A 15,140-nucleotide genomic window follows, 5' to 3' on the forward strand; every position below is an offset into this window, starting at 1 on the left:
TAGGTAGCTAAATAAATAACATAAAAAGCTGCCTTGGCATTGGTTGGTCTAGCTCAGTATTGTCTCCACTGATTGGCAGAGGCATTCCAGGATTTCAGACCCTGTTCTCTCCCAGCCCCAACTGGAGATGGTGGGGATGGAACCTGGGAACTCCTAATTACAAAAAGCATGTTCTCTGCCACTGAGCCACAGCCCTTCCCTTCTTTGACATGAGTGTGCAGGAGCCATTAAACAAAACAAACTCTGGTGCCCTGAAATGCTCTAACCAGGTCCTGAAACACATTGCTCCATTCACAGCAGGGGACACAGGAAATTCTTCAGTACTTTTATGCAAAAAAGATGTTGTCTTGTAGTTGGGAAACCTCCATGGTGTCCACTTTGTGGTAGATTCCTTGGGCAGTCATATATCTGTGGCCATTCCAACCCACAAGTAGTTATCTTTCCCATCCATTTGGAATACATTTGCTTTTGCTTCCAGACACTTTCATACTTTTATATGGGGCTCCCCTTCCTGACTCTCTCTGGGATTATAAAGTTTTTCTCATTTATTTGTTAGATTGGTTCCAAAAGCCGCAAAACCAGGGAGGGGAGCCCATGTAAGCATATAAGAAAGGAAACTTGGGCACAATTACTGTAGTTTCAAATGTTAAATTAGTCTGAAAGTCTGGACCAAGCCAGTGCAATTCTAACTTTATGTAACCCGCACGTTATGGCTAACCATTACATCTCATGCAACATGTAAATGTTTTGAGACAACAAGGGAATTGTCTCATGCCAAACCCATAGATCCACATACTTCCAAACAGATTTTAAAATCCAGACCCTTTAACAGACACCAAGAGGACTGATTTGAATCACATGTCCACATTCTTGTGCAGTACTGACCATTCAAGAATGCATTCGGGGGGTGTTGAACTATGCATAGGGCAGATCCTTACTTTAGTGTAAGCCAACATCTTCAACTGAGCTGTGTTGGCCTGCATTATGTGGAAAAAAAATTGGTGCAAAAGAATGCTAGATTGTTTAGCAATAATGTTTGTTTGGGGCCATTATTGGTACATGAAGATGTTTAACATGAAGATGTTGCCACAGTCCAAATTTACACAATAATCTGATTGGACATCACTATTTAGGTACATACCAATTAAACATTTGTGTTCCACAGAGCAGAAGTACCTTTAGCATCTCTTTTATTTCAAAAATAATAGAAATGAATGCTGTATGTGGATTTTTTTCCTTTTGTAAATATTTCTGGTGAGGACATACTTACATCTAATGCTCGCATTGTGTGCGAGTGTTTAATGTATAAAATGAATTCCTTCATTTAAACGCTCCAGAGAATTTATTAAATACAATCTCAGAAATACATTTGCATTTGTTGGTTATCCTGCTGCTTTATTGCTTTTCAACCATAACAAGTAAATTGTGGGCACTTAACATTTGGAAAGTGTCATGTGTTTAAAAGATCCACGCTACCCTGCTTTTTCGTTTAAACGATCATAGGTATTGCTTTCACCCAGGGCAGTGTTCAACATAGGCATGTTTACTTTCGGTTGCTATTGCATCAAGCAGTGACTTGCACGTGCGAATCAGCCTTCACAGATCAAATAACCAGAACAGATCACAGATAGGAGCTTCATATGGTATCAGTTGCAGTGCTTCCAATAGAATAATTTTCATTAATCTTTAGACCATCAAATGTTGAGTAATCTTGTTGTATGTGAACTGGCCCTTAGCCCTTCTAATCCTTTGCTCTGAACTACCATCCAGTTAATCTATTTCTTTCTGCCTTCTCCACTGTTGTGTTCCTTTTCCAAACTGTTCTGTTATGTACTGAGTTGAATAGGATCCAAACTGCAGCAGTAGTTTGATTGTCCTAGAACAATGCAGCAGTATGTTTGGTCGGCAGGAGCCACCCAATCCAGCTCCAGATAGAAGTGAATCCACAACCTGATTGGCCTACAGGAGAATTCCGGAATTAGCCAATCACGTGGGGCCCATTGTGTAAATAATGTATATAAAGCAGATACTTTGAGGGGACTTTCATTCCCTCCTCACCACTATGAGCTGAATAAAGAGCATGAAATCCACTCTCGACTCAGAGTATATTTCATGTTCTTTTTTGTTTGCCTTTGCTTTCGGCCCTCAATTGATTTTGGGTGGCGGATGCTTCTAACACAGACAATAAAGCTGTTTTAGATTCACTCTCCCTTTGTACACAATAACTTGTGAGCTATGCCTGCTGTTTTCACCATCCTGATTATTTACACTGCTGTATCCTGAAGAGGCCTCACCAGCAATACAAGGTCTTAGATGATAAAAATGGCTGAACCACTCTTTCCCAATTCTGTACTGCCCATCCCATTTCTAGCAAGCTAGGCGTTCGGAGAGCTCTCTTATTGGCACTGCTGTAGCCTGTTTTAAGCTACACCCAGCCACAACACTTTGGTCCTACTAAAGATAAGTAGGAGATGTTTTATAGCCTCTATTCCAGGGGTCAGCAACCTTTTTAGGCCAGTGAAATTTTGAGAGAGTGCCAAATTTTGAGCCTAGAAAAATGCCAAATGAGTACCATCATTTGGGGTGGGGGGAAGCATAATGCAACACCAAATGACTACCATAGGGCTATGGCAGAATGGCTGTGGCATCTGGAAGAGCAGAAATAGGATTGCAAAGTTACATGGGCCTACCCCCCACAAATAGCCATTCCATAAACAGCACTCATCAGCCGCTGCCACCCTCACAGACAGGACACTTTTGTCCCTGTTCAGAACAGAAATGTGGGCATGTTTAAGGGGACATGTTCAGTATAGGAAAGGCTGAGCCATGCAAACAGAAACTACGCAGAAAGAGCAAACAGTCTTTTTTGTGTTATGGATTGTTGAAAGGATGTTTACTGAGATCTTTTACTGAGACTGGCACTCGTGGGTGTCACGTTGCCAAACCCTGCTCTACTCTACCTGTAAGCATTGGGGAATACCATGAAGCCTGCCTCTTTGTATGTCTTCAGGGAAAAAAATTGCTACCTCGTACACAAAAAGCAGAGGTGGGCCATCCCAGAATAAACTAAACTCTGAAGTAAAAGCAGAAACACTGAGGTGCCTCCTTGTCTGGTTGGTGTCTTCTTTCAGGTCTGTTTTGACGTTCTCATCTGTGCACTTTTATGTCTCCACAGATTGGGAATGTTGTCCTCATCATCTTTGTGAGCTACTTTGGCAGCCGAGTTCACCGGCCTAGGATAATTGGCCTGGGAGGCCTGCTGTTGGCACTGGGGGCCTTCCTTCTCACTCTTCCACATTTTCTCTCAGCCCCATATCAATACACCACAGCACAAACCAGTATGTATATTTCCAAATATCTCATATGCCTCAGCCCTTCTCTGCTCTGATGGCTTGGGGACTTTGTGAAACGATGTTTGCTGTGTCCTCACAGTGGCTTACATAAATTAATAAAATATAGGTTCCCATCTGCACGATACATTTAAAGCAGTATCATACCACTGGGAACAGTCATGGCTTCCCCCAAAGAATCCTGGGGAATGTAGTTTCTTCAGGGTGTATAGTGCAGATGGGACCTTAGTCAAGGTCTATGCGACAGCAGTTTTGCTTCAGAATCCTTGGTAGCTTAGTTCTCGTAGTATGCTGTGAGGTAGGTATGCTATTCTCCCTGGGAAATTAAGCCTGCAAATGTAGTTGCACATTAGAGGCACTTGGCTTTTACCCATCCAGGCTTCCAACGTCCCCCAAGGCATGCTGCGGTCTCTGTGCAATGACTTGCCTGTCATGGGTGTGCCAAACCAGATCATTGCCAAGGGAGCCCAAGGCAATAAATGTTTTGGTTCATGTCTTGTGTCAGTGGATGCTGTTCTGTGTCGAATTGCTTCTTTTAAAGTGTCACTATTATCTGACGCCACCAAAAATGTGCAGGGCTGCTACCTGATGATGGATTGGTTAGCATAGCATAGCTGCTCAGTATTTGCTTTTCCCTCTGCCAGAATCCTGTATCGGGGAAAGCGAAGGGTGGCGCTCACACCAAGGATCACGTGATCGGCTTTGCTTCCTTGCATTCCTCCCCACCCAATTTCCTTTCATGCCAGGTAGCAAAGCCATGATTCCCTCTGCTCATGAATGGCACCGGCAGGTTTGCGGCTTCTGCTGGCACCAGCCAGCATTAGTTGATATGGTGCCAGGCATTTGTTTGCAAATCAGGCTTGTCACCATCTTCTCTGCAAAGAAAGAGACGTGTGAAAGTTGGGGGACGATTCCTCCAGGAAGTTTGGCACATACATGTGGCTCCTTCAATACCTTCTAATCAAACAATATAATCAGGTAATAACAACTCTTAGTTCTGCTGTCATATTTATCTGTAGCATAGCCAGGAAGTAAGCTTGAAAAACATTGTTCCCACTTGCCTTCCAAAAAGGGGGAAATCAAGGCGTCAAAAGTTGCTGGCAAGCTCAGGAATTGCATCCGAGTTCCCCTAAAACCTACACCACAGTTTCTCCTGTTTGAATTATGCCCATGGCAAAAAAGCATAACAGAATACGTCATGGAATTGAAGATCATTGTGGATTTTGCAGGAAAGATCTTGCAAGTGGGATCCAGCAGGAGTTTGCTATCTAGCACATGGATCTGTCCTGTAGCATCTACACAGATTTTTACTTCTAGCCTAACGTTTTCCCACAAGTGTTTCTCCATGGAATTTACCGTAGTCCAAAATCACAACCACTGTTGTCTGCAATGGGTTGACTGCTGCTGTATAAATCGCCAATGGAAAGACTAATCCCAATGAAAACATGAATTCATTGTAGTCAAAGGGAATAAGTAATCAGTTGTTGCAAACATATTGGTAACATTCTTGCTATATAAATAAGGTTCACCTTAAAAAAAATACACATACTCCAGACTGTATTGTACAGTGGTGCCTCGCAAGACGAAAAGAATCCGTTCCGCGAGTCTCTTCGTCTAGTGGTTTTTTCGTCTTGCGAAGCAACCCTATTAGCGGCTTAGCGGCTATTAGCAGCTTAGCGGCTTAGCGGCTATTAGCGGCTTAGCAGCTTAGAAAAAAGGGGGGGAAAGCACATAGAATCGCAAGACTCGCCAGACGTTTTCGTCTTGCGAAGCAAGCCCATAGGGAAATTCGTCTTGCAAAGTGCCTCAAAAATGGAAAACCCTTTCGTCCAGCGGGTTTTTCGTGTTGCGAGGCATTCATCTTGCGGGGCACCACTGTATTCAACTAACTTTTACTTGACGTACACCCATTGGGATGAATGAACCTAAGTTAGTCATGGCCATTGATTTTAATAAGACTACTCAGAGTAAAGGTTAGTTAAATACAATGGTCTATGTGTGCAGGATGAATTTTCTGATGTTTAGATTTTTCACACTAGGACTAGACATCTTGAGGGATTTTTAGAAGATGTCCCAGTTTGCCACAATTATCAGAAGCGTCTAGGATAGATCCTCTCTCATTAAGATCTGTGAATGGGAAGTTCTCTGATGGAAGTGCCTTGATTTTATCTTCAAAGATAAGGCCTCCTCCTTCAATGGAATGACTTCTCTTTTTCTTGATGGTTAATCCAGAGTCTTGTCAAATTAGTTTAATCAGGCAAGAGGGGGAGAAACTATATCTAATCCTTCTTAAAGAAACAACAGTTTTATTATTTTTAAACTTGGAGGAATCCTTAAATAAGTAAACTTTCATTATACAACATGGAATCCTATACAATGAAGTGGGTTGCAATGTTGAACAGGGTATCTGAGGGTCAAATTACCCATTACTTTATATGCATTTTTTAATTCAGTGATTGGGAGTTCACACACTTAAGAAAAACAAAAGCAGCAGTGGGTGCCCCAGTGCTATGGGCCTGGGGAGAAAGGTTTAATCATTTCCCCCATGTCATTTTCTTGGTAAAAATTACCCAAAACTGCTATTTGCTGCTACTTTTTATTTCAAATGTTCTCTTAACTTGTGCAGATACATTTATAGAACCCTGTAAGCAGAAGCTCTGCACAACAGGGTTCCCCCCCCCTCCTGCCCCTGTGTGCCTCCACAGTGCGCGCGCGTGCACGCATGAGAGAGAGAGAGAGAGAGAGAGAGAGAGAGAGAGAGAGAGAGAACCCTCCGAACAGCAGAGATATGAGGGGGGATTGTTCCATCTGGCAAGCTGATATGCTAGGAAAGACAGGACATTTGTAATATGCCACCCATTGGCATTATTGCTTCTCAACACATTAACCTCTAAAACAGTCTTACTTACACTACTGCTGAGGAATAGTAACATGAATTCACATAGTAATATAGTTCACGTTTATTTAAATGTAAAGTGCTTAAATATCATTAAATGCAAGATCTTAAACACTCACAGCAGTATATTAATTTGTATTGCAACAACTAATGGGGTGGTTTCATTTTTATGGCTAGGCCCCTGGCATCCTCTTGTAAGAAGGTTTGTTTCTTGTTCTGAACCCGATGCCCTCATTTACCATTTTAATATCCCCATGCTCAGAAATATATTACTCTCCACACACTTAGCCAAAGGCATAACTTACGCCAGTTGTGTGTACCAGGGCAGGAAATAATGAAGCTCTCTGTTTTCCATTATGTCCTCCTAGATTTGCTTACCATTTCTTTATTAAGTGGCAGGAACCAAAGATGGGAGCATTTATATAAACAAAGAAACCTCAAAACCTTGGTATAGCTGGCATTTCTCTTCTTATTTACCCCAAACCAGTTTCACTTACAAAAATTCTATTTTGGCAGGCGATAGGTTTAACATGCCCCCCCCATGGCAATTGAATTTATGGAAGTAAATCTAAGATAGTTAAGAAGGTCCCTGAGTTCTGAAAATACATTCCAGCCTTGTGTAATAAGGGTTTTGTAATGAACATGTACAGGAATGTTTGTGGTAGTGTGTAGCAGTATGTGGAAAGTGATGTTGCATTAGCTGAAAGCCCAAAATTACCTGGTCAACATTTTTGTTTCAGCTCTTTTATACGATCAAAGTACCACAAGTCTTCTGGGCCACTCATTAAGTGCTCTGGCTTGATGGGAATAGTGGAACAGTTGTAAAAACGAACAAATAACGAGGCACAAGATGTATGAGAACTGACATGTGTGGCAAGGACACAACATTAGTTTTAATTTTGCATTGGATGTGGGTTCCTAGACGCCTCCAGATATTTAAGCATTGTTTTCTTCACTCTAAAAGGCACTTCAAGTACTCTGATTAATAGATTGGACTTGGTTTCCTGCTCCCCTATGAACAGCTTGTTCACCATGAAAGCTAATTTGTAATTTGAAAGCAAATAGGAGTCCTGGACAAACCACCCTTATTCCTCCTTCAATAATTCTCCGATTGGCGTCTGATGTTTTCTCCTCCCCACACCCCCACAAAATACACTGATATAGATTTGTTCAAAGCTCTTTCTGAACTTATCCCTGTAAGCAGTGTTGTGGTAATACCTTGAAAGAAAAAAAGGTGATGTCAGCTGCTAATTAAATTGAGGAAGTTTTACAGTTCTGGCAGGTCTTCCAAATCCAGGAATGAGGAGTTGTTAAGGAAGCCTAAGGATGCATTTCACTTAAAAGAGTTCTGTTGCTATTGCCACAAACTGTAAGGTGCTGTATACAAAAGTCATGGGCCAGGTACAAAGGACCACACATGGGCCTCTGCATGAGCTTCTGCATAGGAACATAGAAAGCTGCCTTATAGCACATCAGTCCCTTGGTCTATCTAGCACAATATTACCTACACCAGGCATAGGCAAACTCAGCCCTCCAGAAAACCAGCTCCCTCTCCAACTGCGTTTGGAAGGGCTTTGCATGCGTGTGCATGGACCTGTCTATAGGCCAGCCATGGATCTAATGTCCCCTAGGCTATGTTCTGAATATGAGTTGAAGGGAATCACAAGAAGGGACGGTGCTGTTGCATTCAGTCCTGTTTGTGGACTTCCTATATATATGCATCTGGTTAGCCAACATAAGAACAGGATGCTGGGCTATGATGGACTTTTGGTCTGATCCAGGAGGGTTTTTCCTGTGTTCATGTTCACTTTTAGTCATCTGGGCCCTAAAGGTGCTTAGAAACTGGTGGGGTATCTTGATTGTCCCCATCTGTCCTGCTCCCCATCTGTTTGCTGTGTACCAGGGCACCTGCAGTGAATCATGAGTGTGACCTAAGCTAGACTTGCAGGCAACATGTGAACTTGCACAGGCAACATCCCTGCAAAGGGATTCTCAAACTGAGATGCTTTGCCGCTTCTTTTTCTTTTGCAATGACAAATTACGTTTCCAGCACTAGACTTTAGATCAGACTTGGGTACAGTGGCCTGGGAGTTCCCACAGTTTGTTTGTTTGTTTGTTTTTCCTATTAATTTTTATTTATTATTTTTTGCATCATCTTGTTTCAAGATGCAGGTAACAAGAGCGGAAGTGCCAGAACTGAGCTCTGCAACAACAACGAATTTGTGTGTCCAAGCACCAACGTGAGCGTCCAGGCCGAGGACAACACCATGTGGGCAATAATGGTAGTTGCACAGCTGTTGGCAGGAATTGGGACAGTCCCCATCCAGCCTTTTGGGATCTCCTATGTGGATGACTTTGCTGAGCCAAACAATTCTCCCTTGTATATAGGTAAGCCCTTTCCCTGGGAAGGTGTACTTACTGTAGAAGGGTTGCACCTTGCCATCCAGCTTACACTTCCATGCTGTCCGTGTCTTTGCAGCAGGCGGAGCGGGGAATCTGCTGTTTAGGAAATGTCTTTCCATTGCTCGCACTGAAGAGCTGCTTCTGATGCAGCTTATCGGTCCTGTAATGAAAATCGCTATGTTGGAAGGACTTGACAAGCCATCCTTAGTTGTGTGACTGACATGGCTACGTTGAGAGTGCCTGTTTTTCTTTCTCCTCTCAATGTGATGGTGTTGGAGTGAAAAAGGTGCCCTTTTGTGCATGAAAACTGTAGTGTTTGCCGAAATGATTTCTTCTTCTAGGAGAGCTGAAGTAGTGCACTAAGAGTCACACATGGCCAGGCATTTGCTGGGGCTCATGCGCCCTGATCCTGCCCACCAGGGCTAATTCCTTGCCTGGATCCCACTTGACCCTAGTGCACCTCTAACAGCAGTATTGTAGCAGCCACCAAACCTCCTCCTCTCGCCCTGCTTGCGAGTGGACTTACTTAGCAACAGCAGCAGCAGCAGCAGCAGCAGCAGCAGCACTATAATGGGCTTGGAGGCAGAGTGGCTGGTTTTGCTCCAAGCCCATTCCAGCACTGCCACAGAATAAGACCTCCCTGTCACGCTCCTGGTTGGGCTTAGCCAGCAGCAGCGCCTGGTCACCCCACACGAGGGGGGAGTCAGGGCTGGTGGCTGCAGCAGCAACGCTATGGTGTTCACGTGGCTGTAGATACCTCTGCAGCGGGATGGGGTAGGCCGGTCAGTCAATGCTGGGGGCCACAGAGTGCTGCCTGCTCAGAGTCCCTCAAAATCTGGAGCTTCACCTGCATAGGCAGAAACTGTAGTAGGAGATCACAGAGAGAAGTCATTCTGCCAGTGCTGTGGGGCCGTTTTGGTGCATAGCTCTCAACGTTTCCCTTCTTTTAAAGGGAAATTCCCTTATTCCAAATAGGATTCCTTGCAAGAAAAGGGAAAAGTTGACAACGATGTTCTGGTGAGTTTTTAAATTTTTTATTTTCAAAAGAGGGCAGAGCTGGATTCAATTGTTAATTTTTGGCATGAGAAATTCTCACAACCACCACCCAACCACCTTCCTATCATAGATCTTAAACCACTGATTTAAAGGGTAGGATGTTATGTGTAAGATGTTTGAATCCCCGCGGCGGGGTGCGCTCCCGTCGCGGTCCCAGTGCCTGCCAACCTAGCAGTTCAAAAGCACCCCCGGGTGCAAGTAGATAAATAGGGACCGCTTACCAGCGGGAAGGTAAACTGTGTTCTGTGTGCTGCGCTGGCTCGCCAGATGCAGCTTGTCACGCTGGCCACGTGACCCGGAAGTGTCTCCGGACAGCGCTGGCTCCCGGCCTCTAGAGTGAGATGAGCGCACAACCCTAGAGTCTGTCAAGACTGGCCCGTACGGGCAGGGGTACCTTTATGTTATGTGTATTTGTACGGGGACAAACCCAGCTTTCTACCCCATTTTAGTTTCTGTTCCACTTTCTTCCTCCAGCTTCTTTCTAGCATTATCGTCCCGTCCCCCAGAGTCAGAGGCCCCTCTAACAACTGTTGGGGGCTGTCCAAGACACTAGCAGCTTCCCAGTCCTGAAGAGGTCCTTGGCCAGCACAGCCCGTTTGGGCTGCTCCTGCTCCTCTGCCAAGAGTGGGGCCAGCTTCCAGCACCAGAGGCAGGGGGACAAAGCCCTCTGCTGGTGCTTGCAACTCTAATGTTTGATGCAGTATCCTGTTGCCACTGGCGCAGAGGACTGGCCTGCAACTCAGAGAAGCCAGTGTGGTAGAGTGGTTAGAGTTTCACACTAGGACCTGGGAGATCAGGGTTTAAATCTCCACTCAATGCAATTATTATTATTAATAATAATAATCCAAAAAAACATTCAGATTTGGCAGCGGAATTCTACTCTTTGAGGCCAAAATGTGTTCATGGTTGCTTTTTGAAAGGAATCTCTCCCATCCCACAATAGAATTCTGCATATCTCCATAAGAACAAAATAATAGCTTGCGGGATCAGGCCAATGGCCCATCTAGTCCACTATCCTGCTCTCACAGTGGCCAACCAGATGCCTGTGGGAAGCCCAGAAGCTGGGCCTGAGCACAAGAGCCCTTTCCCTTCTTGTGGTTTCCAGCAACTGGTATTTGGAAGTATTGCTGCCTCCACTAGCCATTGATAGCTGTCTCCTCCCTGAATTTATCTAATCCTCTGGTGTGGAGAGAAGCCCAAGACCTGGCTCTACCAGGATTTCAAATGTTTCTAGTCACCTCCTGCTATTATGTAAAACTAGGCCAAGAAGAAGTCTGAAATGCAAGGTGAAGGAAAAAGTGCTTCCTTCAGTTCCAGAATGCACATGGTTTTATTTTTATTTTTTTATTGGCTTTGTTGGTGTTGGCCGTCCAAAGGTATTGCAAGAGTACTTATTACAGGAAAGGGGAAAGGGTCATAGAGGTTTGCAGGCACCAAGTACTGTAGATATCAGGGGCGTTTTCTGATAACGAGTTTCCCATCTGTCTTTGTAGATATGAAAAGAGAATCTAATTAGTAGATAATGTTCCTTTCTGGTGCAGAAGGGGGGGAAAACATAATAAGCATGATAATTAGCAAGCCATAAAAGATGGTTGAAATGAAACCATGGAGCTCAGTCATATTGGTAGGCAATAAATCACCGCTATCAGCACTTGACAATTTGGGCCACTGGGCTAGATGTTGTTTGGACAACTTGGCCTTGTGAATTGGCCCTGTAGTCCAAGGATGGGGAATTTGCGGCTCTCTAGATGTTGTTGGACTCCAGGCCCTGTTAGCCCCAGCTAGCATAGCTAATAACCATGGATGTTGGAAGTTGTCTTCCAGGCTCCCTGTCCCTGATGTTATCAGAGAACTGGTAACATGAATGTGCTTCCTGGAAATTGTTTGAGAGCTGGAACACCCAGATTATCTGTGGCCCTTTCCTTCCAGAATGACCAGCTGATAAATAACAGTCCTGTGAGCATAAGAAGTTACTATATATTGTGTCAGGCTATTGGTCCATCTAGCCCAGCTCCCCTGGTCATCTCTGAACTGGATATTGCAAGGATTGAACTTTGGGCCTTCTTACGAGAGGCATCCTCCGTCCCACTAATTTGCGGTGCCTCCTACAACAGCAGCTCCTGTCTCCTGTTTTCCCCATCAGACTGTAGTCAGGAGACAGGGGCTGATAAAGTAAAGCTTTATTAGTTTTGGAAATGACAGAGTCAAATATTCCTTCACCACCCACCCCTCAAAGAATGATAGCCTTTCTGGAGGCAGTTTTTCCTCAACCCCAAGTGCTGTCTGGCAGGTGACTTCAATTGGCTTTAATGGAGCTTTGTGTTAATAAAGTAAAAAACAGCTCATTGTTGCTCCAAGGTACGTAATCAGTACTGTACTGTTTTGTTGACGTATAGCTAAGGGCAACCCTTCCCTACAAGCTCTGCTATCACAGCACATCAATATTGTATTTGAACTGTCCTTTTGGACTTTAGCAGTAATTCTGTTTGTGATTAGGCTGTAATTGACTTCCATGAGACTTCCTCATTTGAAGGTTTTTAAACATAGATTGGATGGCCATCTGTCATGGATTCTTTAGCTGTGATTCCTGCATGAAGCAGGTTGGACTAAATGACCATTTGGATCCCTTCCAACTCTACAGTTCTATGATGCTAAGTAGCCTAACTTTCCACAGATACTGTCCTCTGGTCTTTATAGGGCTATAATGCTTAGAATCTTAAAAAAAACCCAACAACCATGCTTGAATGCAATTTCCAGAGAAAACACATACCAGCAGAATATGGCAGCATCTGCAAAATAATGAAAAATCTAAGCTTTCATTTTTGCAAAAGAGCACTGGGAGGAAACTATAATAAAAACATTGGCATCTTCTGCTAAATGCTTTAAAAACTTTGGTGGTTGGAACAGGAAGCTTTGAACCTTCCCATTGTCGATACTTTCTCACTAAAGTATAGCTCCAGAACATTCCGTTTGGGTGACTCATCTCTCTGGTGGGTTGCCCTCAAGGTTTTTGATGGCAATCCTACACGCCAGCCTTCCCCAACCTAGCGCGTCCAAATGTTTTGCACTGCAACTCCCATCAGCCACAGCCAATGGTCAAGGCTGATGGGAGTTGTAATCCAGCAACATCTGAAGAGCACCAGGTTGGGGAGGACTGCTAAATACACTTGCCTGGGAGTGAGTCCCATTGAACTCAAGGGGAGGGTCATTTCTGTAGCTATATATAGGATTGCACTGTTTGAAAAAGGTATATATGCCCCAGAGTGGCTGCGGCAACCCAGCAAGATAGGTGGGGTATAAATACAAAATTTATTTATTTATTTATTTATTTATTTATTATTATTATTATTATTATTATTATTATTATTAATTAGAGCTCTTAACATGGGATCAAACAAGTAGTCTCTGTGCATTTCTGCACAAAAGTAAAGTAACAATTGTGCAAATTAATTTAAAAGTTTTTTTGGTTAAGTGCATACTTTCTGTATTTATGCAAATCTCAGAACATTTATTTGCTTGTCTCTTGTCTCTGTGTTTCTTCACCACAAGATTTTCATGTTTGAAATAAATGGCAGATGGAACAGCAATGCAGCCTCCCCCAACCTGCTGCCTTCCAGATGTTTTGAACTACAACTCCCATCAGCTGACTGGGGCTGATGGGAGTTGTGGTCCAAAGCAGGTTGGGGAAGCTGTTGAAAAAGATGTGTTACCATAGTCACGAGCGTTGCTAGGATCCTGTCTGAACAGTAGCAGCTGCTTTTCATTCAATAAGATGTGTGGAATGCAGAAGTAGTATTAACTGTCTGATTGGTTTTCAACACCATTCATCTTCTTGTTCATTTACCACAAACACTGTGTGGTTTAAAACATACTTTAGGAAGAAATAAAACATCATCAGAAACATGGATGCAATGTCACTCATGCACACTTGCTCATCCTCTTCTCTCTCTCTTTCAGCAATCCTATTTGCCATTGCAGTGTTTGGCCCTGCTTTCGGTTACTTGCTTGGTTCTGCAGCACTGCGGATATTTGTGGACTATGGGAGGGTTGACCTGAGTGAGTATCTGTTCTTGCTGAGGGGGGTATAGGACTCGTACACATTCACAGGTCCATCGTCTGAGCCACTTGATTATGGAAATTGAGTCATGGCCACACAAAGCACGCTACTGGTTTTCTTTGAGGGCAGATTCTTGGTGTGTTGCTAGGTGACAGGCAAAGACATGACCTGACTACATACAGTTAGAGATTTTTCTGATATCCCCTACATACCCAAAGACCAACATCACCACGTATTCTTATCTGCAGATTAAAAGTCCTAAAGCAGCAAAAGGTTTTCAGGTATTATTGGAAGAATGTTAGAACCACCACCACAAAGTAGTGGTTCAGTTGCCAAAGTCGTTGCCCCGTTAAGTGACCTGAGCATGCAGTGTGCAATGCTGTCACTTTACCCGGTCAGGAAGGCCAGAGCTTAGAGCTTGGAGTGGGAGCTGTTGCTTCAGCAATAGAGCAGCTCAGAGTGGGCTGGGGGCTGGGAGCTCCATCCCTTTTGGGTTTTTGCCAGGCCCTGATCTGAGCAGCTTATTTCCATGTGCTGCCCCTTCCTCCTGAGCAGCTTCACATGCTGCTGTCCATATAGTGGCCCTGAGGTTCCTGTCTGGCTTGCTATCTCCTGTACACCTGTGACTCTGGGCAAAATTGTCCGTGTGTGACTGTGAGTGCCAGCCAGGAACTCAGGCAGCTGGTATGAGGACCCCAGTCATGGGGCAGGGATGTCCAGATCTGATGGCTGATCATTTGCTTTGTGGAGATCCTCTAGAATGGCTTCCTTTGCTCCTCACCTGAGGGAGACATCACATTCGGTGTCTGCTGTTGAATCAGGGACATTTGTTGGTGATAGTACCTGTGCAATGCACAGCAGTGATTCAGATCCACTTTGCACAGATCACATAACCATGTTGGCAGGGAAGTATCCTGAATATGTGATGCTATAATGCATGTAGATGGAACTGTCTATAGAAACTAGATGGGTTTATCTCCGTGCATGCAATGAACTTCATGCACTATTGTTGTTCTGTGGCAGAGTATGCAGGTAATCTGGAATGCAGGTAATCTGGCTAGATAGCTTCGGGCAGGCCATTCTCTCCATCTTTGCTTGCCCCCCCCCCCCCGATCTACACCATGGTGCTATTTCTTGCTTCACATATATTGCCTGTCATTGGGGTGGGGGTGGGGCAGGGTGATGACAGTCTAGGGCTGTTGCATCACAAATTTGCTTTGTACGTCTGAAAGAGCACTGGACTCAGAAGACTGCTGCCTTAGGGTTGATCACTGTTTCTACCTGTTCTCTCCAGCACCTACCCACCGTGCAACAGAGGCTTTCTTCCTATATGCGTGTCTCTGTGCTAAAGAATTCTCCTGCATTGCTTCCAGGCAAT

General features: G+C 44.1%; 1 protein-coding gene across 2 annotated transcripts in view; it reads left to right on the forward strand.

Annotated features, from left to right (window-relative positions):
- SLCO2A1 (solute carrier organic anion transporter family member 2A1) overlaps positions 1–15,140 on the forward strand; it is a 57,030-nt gene that overhangs the window by 27,491 nt on the left and 14,399 nt on the right. For both annotated transcript variants that reach the window (XM_081864501.1, XM_081864502.1), the window contains exons 3-5: positions 3,176–3,338; positions 8,413–8,634; positions 13,663–13,761. In XM_081864501.1, the coding sequence (XP_081720627.1) occupies positions 3,176–3,338; positions 8,413–8,634; positions 13,663–13,761 (484 nt within the window). The remainder of the gene's footprint in view (positions 1–3,175; positions 3,339–8,412; positions 8,635–13,662; positions 13,762–15,140) is intronic.

This window comes from Podarcis erhardii, assembly GCF_964252035.2.
Source record: "Podarcis erhardii genome assembly, chromosome: 5".
NCBI classification, from domain to species: Eukaryota; Metazoa; Chordata; class Lepidosauria; order Squamata; family Lacertidae; genus Podarcis; species Podarcis erhardii.